Source organism: Penicillium macrosclerotiorum, assembly GCF_028827735.1.
Source record: "Penicillium macrosclerotiorum strain IBT 26536 chromosome Unknown utg000001l_segment0_segment0, whole genome shotgun sequence".
Lineage (NCBI taxonomy): Eukaryota > Fungi > Ascomycota > Eurotiomycetes > Eurotiales > Aspergillaceae > Penicillium > Penicillium macrosclerotiorum.
Window position 1 is genome coordinate 746,330 of NW_026643081.1, and position 10,033 is coordinate 756,362.

A 10,033-nucleotide genomic window follows, 5' to 3' on the forward strand; every position below is an offset into this window, starting at 1 on the left:
AAATTGAGGCGGAGAGTGGTGGCAGAAAAGCGGTCTCCAGCGTTGACCGCCCGTCACGGGAAAAGTTTGAAAGACCTCTCGCTTTCTTAAGGAATTCCGCCCTCGCAAAACGTCCCACCCCAAAACCAAGATGATTATCCCCGTGCGGTGCTTCTCCTGTGGAAAGGTAGGCCGCTCTCTTCCGTCGACCCTGAGCAATCACTCATTCCATCTAGGTTGTTGGTGATCTGTGGGAGCGTTACTTGCAACTGCTCGATGAGGGTGTCCCTGACGGGTATGTGACTTCCTCCCCGCATTGTCTCCTTTGGGGCCGGAGAAGTTCTAACTATATCTCAGCGATGCTATGGACCAACTGGGATGCCGACGATACTGCTGCCGACGAATGGTCATGACTCATGTGGACCTGATCGAGAAGCTTCTGCGGTATGTGCCCAGACCTCCGCGGACTGCCATGACAATGCATGAAGCTGACTGACTTGCTCCAGATATAACTCCGCTGAAAAAGATCGATCTAAGGCCCATGCTTAATTGGCATTAGCGTATTTCCCCGAAGACGGATCTCAGTCTAATGCGATCGATCTATTTTGGGGAGGCACCCAGTCACCCTTCTCCAATGACCGCCATCTCTTTTGCTAACCGCGTGCAAAACGACACCACGTCCGGAGATCTACCATCAAAAGGAATGATGACACGATACCTGGCCCAATCAGAGCATTTTCCTCATTGCGCCTCCGCCCCATGTGGTCTCGGTTGGATGGCTCGAACAGATGACAGATGCGCGCTCAACATGATGGGGGCTTATTATTACTCTTGCGAAGATCTTTGATGTGGATTGGAGTGGGTTCCGGGCATTCTGAGGGTGGAAATTTTCTTCAGTTCTCTCCTTTCCATTCCTGCATTTGGGAAGGCGTTACTTGTTACTTGACACAATACGGGATTTTTGGGCGTCTATTGAGACATTTGTAGACAATTGAAAGCACTTCGCAACCACTTTAAGAGAATCTCTGGAAACGAACCATGTCCATCCTGCCCAGGCTGTACGCGTTTCAGAGACGTCAAAACTTCAAATAATAATTCTGGCGATGGTTGTAAACGTGAGGAGCGCAAGCCTACTTCATCCCGGCGTTGAGCCGCATTTGCCATCGTGGGCCGTGAACTCAATCTATTCTTACTATTCTTTCTTATCTAAACGACTCATGCCCTCCAGTCGTGCCCTCCGCTTCTCCCCTCGTCCATGCTCCATCTTTCATCCTCCATCCTCGGGCCCCATTGGATCTGGCTCTTGATTATTACTTGCTGTCCCCGCTTCCTTTGAGCTCCCGGGTGGGTCCCAACCACGTCCGGTCAACTGTCATTTGTTCGCGGGTCATAGGCAAGCGCCTTGCATCCCTATCTGGAATAGTCGGGACCTGGTCTGCGGCGTCTGAGTGGATACGGCCCGCTGAGATACAGCTGGGCCACAGCTGAGATGCATGCTCATCACGCCCCAGGCGCTTAGAGGGTTATTTGGGGTGCTTGGGGGCCGGCTTTGGGTTCCTCTCCCACTTCGAACCTCTCGGTGGGATCCCACTAGGACGGATGGTTATCTAGCCTTCAAAGGCGTGGTCTGAACCGCCATTTTGACGTTTCCACTCGGACCCTTCTATGCGGGGATCGTGACGCTTCCTTCTCTCCACCCAACACCGTCCAACATCCCCTCGTCAGAAGAGCTCGGCCATGATGGCCGTGAGGTCGCCGCTCTCTGTCTTATCCTACCACGACACCTCTCGCCCGTTTGCGGGGCCAGATTCGATGTGAGTCCTCTGCCGAGAAGAGACCCCCATCCCCCATCGAGCGGCCTGATGTCTTAATTCGCTCACTCACACCCCGAAAAGGTCCCTCGAGGTCGTTTCAGTTCCGTCAAATGCCAGGAACTCGAAACACTCATCACTTAATCCTGTTCTAACCGACCCTTCCGGTTCAACAGACCAAACGGACCAAACGGCCGCCACAGAGACTTCGCCTGTGGCTTCCTCTGCCAAACAATCCGAAGATACGGAGATTGATGAGGAGAATGACGGCGAGGAGACCACTCCAGTAACCCCAGTGGAAACCCCGATTCCTTTTACCCCGTCAGGATTGGAAGTAGGTGCCGGCACAGCAGTCCACTCTGGCAATCGCTGGCAACTCCTGTCGTCGGATGTCTTGTGCTGATCGAGACAGATCCAAACAACCAATCCACGGAATGCCAGGCTTGTGACAAGTTTGGATGAGGATGAGCCTCCTCAATCCGTAATTCATGCTCCGCCTGGATTTGGAGAGTTTGTAAGAACCCCCCATCTCCCTTCTTCATTCTCATATTCGGGCTTCGGTCCCTGGCCCAGCCACTTGGCGTCGATGTCTCCAATCATATCTTTTTTTCTGTGTTATTTGGTTCAGCACACCTATTTGTCACTGACCGTCAACATGAGCACCAGACGTCGACACAACCCTCATCAGAAGAACTTTGTGACGCAGTTGAGTCACCCTCGTCGGGATCAGGATATTCAAAATCGGCTGAGGCTCTCGACATCACGGATCCCAAGAAGGTTCCTTCTGCCTGCTTTTTTCACTTGAGCCCGAAATTTACTGACCATGAACCTCAAACAGATTGGCACCAGCCCCATATCCCCACCTCCGCTAACAACCTCATTTCCTCCCACCAAGGATTGGTCTGATAGAGCAACCCCGCGTGCACAAACACGGCATGACTTTGAAGAGTCGGAACGGCGGACACGTTCAAGCAGCTTAGAAGGTACACTAGTCAGGCTGGAGGGAATGATTGCATACCTCTCGCAGCAAAAAAAAATCCATTATAGCTAATCACTCTTTTTCTTTTTGCAGATATTCCTGAAAGCATCGAATTCAAAACACCCTTAGAGATGTCTCCAAGCTTGAGAACCCCTAGTTTCGCATCCAGGAACTCTGGCAGTAAAGAAGCTGAGATTAATGCCCTTCGAGCGGCCCTTACGGAGTGTTGGACCTTGTGCAATACATTGGCTAGTTTAAGCTATATCAATCGAGAAAGACTCCTACGCTCCCATAAAGATGGGAAGCAAGAAGACGCCTGGAGATCATGTTGGAGACTATGCCAAAAGCTATATGACACCCATGATGATGACTATGCGTCTCAGGTTAACCCGACTCTCGACCTGTGCCGAGATTTCTGCCAAGCGCTGTTTGAAGTCCGGGTTTGTGATAGCGACCTGACGGACTCCGTGCTGCGGGTGAGCTTTGAACTCAACAATCACCTTTATAACACCCATGATCGGAATCTACCGGACGCATTTCGGGAACGAACCCTAGATTTCTACATAACCCTGTGTCACCGCCTAATGAAGCAGCGTACTCGCCTGACGGAGACGGATTCCCTGCTTAGCGCATGCTGGTCCTTGGCGGAGATGCTTTTCAGCATTCGTCAAAGCAAGAAGGACGAAAAGCCATTTGATGAGGAGCTCCTAGGCTCGGCGGTGCAAGCCTGTTGGGAGCTCTGCGACATCTTTCGTGAAGGTTGGACGTTGAATAACATGCGCAGTTCCGATCGAGGAACTCCACGCCCCAGTCAAACGACCTTTTCCCAGGCGTTCCAGCAAGCGACCCAGCAGTCGGAACTGGAGTTTGAAACTGATTTGGGCCAGCTTATGAACCCCGAAACCCCTACCACCATCTTCGAGGATACGGCCACTGTTTCACCCGACGAAGCGCCTGTCCCGAATATTCTTGTCTTCGGATACGGCAATGGTCATACCTCACAAGGCATGTGGCCCTCGAATGCATCGAGTATTTCGGAGAAGTCTCGGTCATCGGGACACACGGTCTCCTCCACAAATACGGTGACCAGTGCCTCGGAGAATCCCAATTTTACCCGGCTGAAGGCCCTTGTTACGAAGGCCGCTATCAATAGTGGCTACCAAAGAGGCGGCGCACAAAATCTCTCATCCTTCGTGAAATCTCTGCCTTCCGATGCGTTTGGTTCGGCTCCGTGGCAAATCTCATTGCTGAAGAACTATAGAAAGCTCGTGGCGTTCGACCCCGTCTTTCGTAATGTCGGGGCACAGGCTCGGGTCAGCGCCATAGATATGGCGCGGGCTTGTCAGGCGATGGTTCAGAGTGGCCAGTACTCATGGCTTCGAGATCTTTATCGCCTGGTCTTCGGGTTCCACCTAGAGGAAGCGATGGGCCGGAAAAGTGTGAGCATCCAAACATAAATCAATCAGGCAGCTAGAGCGGTTTCTCTCCTTGGTTTCTCCCTCCGGCTGATCCCGAACATCCCCGATCCGATGCAAGCTGAGACCAGCACCGAATGATGATGATTACGATTTTCCCCAACGGTTGTTGGAACTCCAAGTGGACACACGAGCCCCATAAAAATCCCAGGAGAAATTCAGGTGGGTACTAGGTTGTGGCCGAGAAGGCCCACGCCAAGGAATTGGTTAATGAGTGGATCGTGTGCCACAGCGACAATGACGATATCTTTGATTATTGTTTTTCCGGAGTAATTTATTCCCCTTCTGCGATGGTTTGGTTTGGATGGTTCGGAAGGATCAATGGATCAATGCTGCCTGCATCAAAAGCGCAGCCCGATGATCTATCTCTCTGCAAAATTCACAGCAGTGCCTTTCTTTCTCTTTCTCAATTTTTTCAGCGTAATCGGTTTTGCATATGACACACAGCATGATCCTACCTAATATTCCACCTGGACGCCCATGTACTTTACGTAATGGTATTGGGAACCCCCCCCCCCCCCCGACCCGTGTAGTATAGCATTTCTCGTGGCCTCGGTGTTCAGAAATGCTCAGTTCTGGACAGGATCAAGATTGAGAAGGGCGAAGGTAAGTCATTGCATCGATTGGGTGGTCCCGATGCCCGTCCAGCCAATCCAGAAAATATTTCGGAGTCAAGTCTTGAAATAGTCAGGTCATCCGAAGTCAGTGCTGAGAGAGGAATCTCAATCTCTCGTCTTCTCGCAGCATCATTCAGGCGATTCTCGGAGCTCCCACAAAAAAGGCCTAAGCCCGAAGAAAGGTCGGTATACTATGCGGGGCCCGGCGAATATCAATTCCGTGAACACGATTCGCGGGGATTTCTCGGCCATTGATCCATAATGCTTATCTTATACCAATTGACTTCTCGATCCCCACGGCATGTGCAAGCGGTAACCCAGGCGATGCTGGTGGGCTCGTTTAAGTCCGCGGCAGTGGCGTTAGCTGCCCTGGGAAGTAAAGCCACCCGCATTGCTCCAGCTAGAAGTCGAGGGTGCGAAGATCAGACATGACTCGTGCCATCGCGTGTTATTCGAGCCTGCGAATAGCTGTTAAGAAGTTAAAAAAAGATCTTCACGCTGCCATCATCATCCTTCATCAGCTTACCAGGAGTGCCTGACCAGCCTGCATCATATTGGACCATCCAAATCAAATCCTGTATTCCGTACACCTTGCTTTTTCAGAGTCTGCTCCGTCTGTCGGCTCGAGATCCTAAGATCCTACTGTAGTTGTAGTGGGAACTCCACCGGCTCCAGAGGGGCGCCGCTTGTTCGTCCATCCGAGTGTTCTGGTGGAGACCGCTTGAATATTTCTCCACGGGCATGTCAAACGACGAAAAGCTTGTCAGTGTGGCCCGTGTTCTAACGAGAGAAAATGGAAATCGAAGTAGATGAGGGTAGAAAACATGTATCCCGATTCCTCTTGGGTCACAACATGATGAAAGAGTATCAGGGCATGGTCAGTACCAAGTAATGTCATCTCCGAAGGGGGGAGCTATGGATGCCCACCATGCAGGCTATGAGTACAGGGCTTATGTAGGAGCTTGAAGCAGCTTCGGAGAGACGGCATCACATCACCCAATCCAACCGCTCAATCGTGGCTGCGCTGCTCTCCGAAAATGACGAATTTGCCTGTTTCCCTTCACATTTGCATATATATATATATACATAACCTCGAACCTGTATGCTAGTATGCTAGTATGCTAGTCAGAATGTTCTGTCAATCCTTTCGGCTTTGGCAACCTACTACCTTGGCTGTCACTCGAGAGACATTCTCGACAACGATGCAAAGCTTCATCCTCACGAAATTGTAGTCATCGGGACCATCCGGAGCGCTGAATTGACCCTGGAGAGAGTTTTTCCAGCCCACTCATCGACAGAGAATGTCTGGGCAGTCCTCATTTCGGTATTAGACCATCGACCCAGAAGCAGCCCCGCCGGTGGAGCCCGCGGCCACATGGAGAATTGGACACCAGCCATCATGGATAAACACCCATCACCGCATGGAGAGAGGAGAAAAGAAGGGGGAGCGAGATCGGGTGGAAGAGCGAGCAAAACGGAGGCTATCCTGTACTATAAGAGGAGCATCTCCCCGTGACTCTCCACCCCGTCCTACTCTTTCCCCTTCATTCATCAAGGCCCTATTTTGCCTCCATTATTCTTTCTTGATTATTTTCGCTTATCCGCTTCTCGATTTAACCCCATATCCCTGAGCTACTTGTTTTGATCTTGTCTCTTCATAGGAGCTGAGTCACTTCCTTCAATATCTCTAATTATATAATTGGGTTTATAGATCACCATCATGTCGGAAGCTCCACAGTTTGCCGGTATGTCCGGCCGCCTACTGTCGCGCACAGTCACGGCCACGGCCACCATGGGCTTCTTGCTCTTCGGCTATGATCAGGGGGTTATGAGTAGTATCATCGACGCTGATGCTTTCACGGATGTTCTGCCGGAATTGAAGGATAATTCGACCATGCAGGGCACGGTAACTGCGTTATACGAAGTTGGTATGTGGTAAAGCTATGCCTCATGGCTCTTGCTCAAAAGGGCTTTGTTGGCTAAATCTTCCTAGGTTGTCTATTCGGCGCATTATTTATGCTTATCTGGGGTGACTGGCTTGGTCGCCGCAAAGGTATCATCACGGGTGCTATCATCATGATACTCGGCGTTGTAATTCAAGTCACCTCGTACGTAGGGCATCAGCCTTTGGCCCAATTCATCATCGGTCGTATCATCACCGGAGCAGGAAATGGCATGAACACCTCCACGATCCCAACCTATCAAGCCGAGTGCTCCCGGACTTCCAACCGTGGCCTTCTTATTTGCATCGAGGGCGGTACTATTGCATTTGGCACGTTGATCGCCTATTGGATCGACTTTGGTGCCTCCTACGGCTCCCCAGATCTAGTATGGCGCTTCCCGATTGCCTTTCAGTGTTTGTTCGGCATATTCATTATCATCGGCATGTCAATTCTGCCTGAATCACCACGTTGGCTCTTCACCCGAGAGCGCTACGAAGAGGGCGAGCGAGTAATTGCAGCTCTGATGGGAGAGCCTATCAATTCACCAGAGGTGATTTTACAAAAGAACATCATCATGGATTCCATTCGTGCTTCCGGTCAGATCGGGAAAACCACACCCATGTCCGCTGTCTTCACCGGTGGAAAGACTCAACACTTTCGTCGCATGCTCCTCGGCGCCTCTTCCCAGTTTATGCAGCAGATTGGGGGATGCAATGCTGTTATCTATTACCTCCCCATCCTCTTCAAGAATTCCCTCAAAATGGAGGGGAAAATGCCGAGTATCCTAGGTGGTGTAAACATGGTCGTCTACGCGATCTTCGCGACGGGCTCTTGGTTTCTCATTGAGCGAGTTGGTCGTCGCAAGCTCTTCCTCTACGGTACGGTTGGACAGATGCTTTCCATGGTGCTGACCTTTGCTTGCTTGATCCCCGGCCAGCCGGGCCCGGCCAAGGGTGCTGCAGTTGGCCTTTTCACCTATATTGCCAGCTTTGGTGCTACCTGGTTGCCATTGCCATGGCTCTATCCTGCTGAAATCTCACCAATCAAAACTCGAGCGAAAGCCAACGCCCTCTCAACCTGCTCTAACTGGCTTTTCAATTTCTTGATTGTCATGGTCACCCCTATCATGATCTCAAGGATTTCCTGGGGAACTTACTTATTTTTCGCTGCGATCAATGCCTGTTTCTTGCCTGTGATTTACTTCTTCTACCCAGAAACTGCACGCCGATCGTTGGAGGAGATCGATCTGATTTTTGCAAAGGGCTATTTGGAGAATCTGAGCTACGTGAAAGCCGCCCAGGAGCTCCCTTATCTCACCGATGAGGATGTTGAACGAGTTGCCATCCAGTACGGCTTTGGTACGATGGACGAGAAGGTGGATTTTAAAGCTAATCACATGAATCAGGGCACCCCTGGGAATTATAGCAGCCAAGATGAGAAGGTTAAATATACCCAGACCCAGTAGACATTACAGTCATGGTTATATAGTCCAGGGCTCATGTGGATTTGCAAGCTCGTTGAATTTTCTATACATAGTTGTCAACAGAGTCTTCTACCTTCAAACTAAACCTTATATCAGTAAGAATATACGTGTAGGACAAGGTAGATCAGACTTTCCCTGCAGAAGCATCTTGATGAATATTTTCGGATACAGATTTTTAAACAATTTTTTGAGACCAACATCACCTCTTTTCATGTACTCTAGAATGAGAAAGCTTGGTCATGGTTGAATATATAAAAACCGCAAAAAAAGCTATTTCTGAAGTGCGTCTGTAAACAAGGAAGATTGACAGGTCTATTGACAGGTCTATTGACAGGTCTATTGACAGGTCTATATCTATATCTATATGAATCGTATTCGACCCTCTCGATAGCCTTGTGGACTCCACACTTATCAGTTGGCGAGGTTTGGGAAAAGCTTGTAGTCAAAAAAGCCACATTCAAGGGATATGGCACGATGTCTGGTGATTAATGGCCACTTGATCATATGCCGACATTTTCTACCCGCTCCTCCTTCACCCTGGCCTTTTCTGTGTCAGCAATATGAGCGGTGATACCCACTTGGAAAGGCATTTCCAGTGAGATTCTGACGGGATCAAAAATCGAATTAGAAAAGACAAACATCTCATCAATCTCTTCCAGAGCGGCCTTTAGTTTCAAGGCAGATTAAATAGAAGCTTGCATATGCGATAGCACTGATGCAGGCATATACGATGGCATTCGTCATGAAGACGATACGAGAGTATTCTGCTTAATGTCGATCGTACTAACCTTGGTATAGATATTGAGAGCAAATTATCTATCGTTCCTAGAGCTGCGTTCCACTGATACGAAGAGATCAGTATAAAGATGAATGTCTTCTAGACACACGAATAGATATGCTCGGTCAGATTAGAGTATAGGCTTCGTCACTAGGTAGAAAATATATATTCTAGTTAAGGGGAATAACTAGAACAGGGAAATCGACTATCTCTCGAATAATAGCAAAATCTCTTAGCTAAGTCAAGTTACTAGGGGCAACCTTTTTCTTTAAGAGAGGCGAAGAGGACTGAGGGAATGCTAGAAAGCTTTTCCCAATAATCGCAAGGTAACTTGCGATTAGTATTCCCTAGTTGATGCTGGCCCTCTATAAAATAGTCCGTGATAATCTAGGTATCTTAGCAAAGACAATAAGAGAGCAATTCGAAAAAATTCTCCTTTAATTACTCTAAAGCCTCGAGCGATCAAATATCCCTATACAGAGTATAGTGATAGTAATTAACGTATTAGACGAATTCGAGGGAGATAGTGATATTCGACTTATATATGCGACTACGAGTCCTTTTAACTAACAGGCCTGATCTGCCGATTCGTCTAGGATTTTTGAAGATTACAAGTAATAATGTTAGAGAATAACTACTTGTACAGGGTAGAAAGCCTGTCGACTAGGTAGGAAGATAAACGTCAAGTAAGGAAAGCAAAACACTATTTCTTGCTATTATAGATCTCTCTATAATCCTTAATTTATGTATAGGCTTTAATACCTTCCTATATGACCAAGGTAAAGGCGATAGATTATATTATAATATACGGTCTAACGTAGCCTATATATAATAGAGGTAAGCAAAGGCTATAGGGAAGAGGGGTTTACGAATCCCTAATAGAAGGGCACCGAACCCTTAGGGCCTTATTCTCTATAATATCCCTATAGATATAATCAAAAATAATATATTATTATTCTTTAATTATC

General features: G+C 48.7%; 3 protein-coding genes across 3 annotated transcripts; all 3 read left to right on the forward strand.

The window, feature by feature from the left end:
- Positions 1-130: 130 nt before the first annotated feature.
- On the forward strand, positions 131-528 carry N7462_000251 (DNA-directed RNA polymerase core subunit RPB10; the record flags this gene model as incomplete). The annotated part of the gene is made up of 4 exons (XM_057071977.1): positions 131-166; positions 216-274; positions 337-423; positions 486-528. The coding sequence occupies 4 exons, from the start codon at positions 131-133 to the stop codon at positions 526-528; spliced, it is 225 nt and encodes a 74-aa protein (XP_056938507.1).
- Positions 529-1,716: 1,188 nt separating this feature from the next.
- Positions 1,717-4,226, forward strand: N7462_000252 (uncharacterized protein; the record flags this gene model as incomplete). The annotated part of the gene is made up of 6 exons (XM_057071978.1): positions 1,717-1,793; positions 1,875-2,124; positions 2,203-2,304; positions 2,457-2,567; positions 2,629-2,773; positions 2,863-4,226. 6 exons carry the CDS (start codon positions 1,717-1,719, stop codon positions 4,224-4,226), a joined length of 2,049 nt encoding a protein of 682 aa, XP_056938508.1.
- Positions 4,227-6,581: 2,355 nt separating this feature from the next.
- N7462_000253 (Major facilitator superfamily domain general substrate transporter) lies at positions 6,582-8,269 on the forward strand (the record flags this gene model as incomplete). Its single annotated transcript, XM_057071979.1, has 2 exons — positions 6,582-6,789; positions 6,855-8,269. 2 exons carry the CDS (start codon positions 6,582-6,584, stop codon positions 8,267-8,269), a joined length of 1,623 nt encoding a protein of 540 aa, XP_056938509.1.
- Between the last annotated feature and the right edge of the window lie 1,764 nt (positions 8,270-10,033).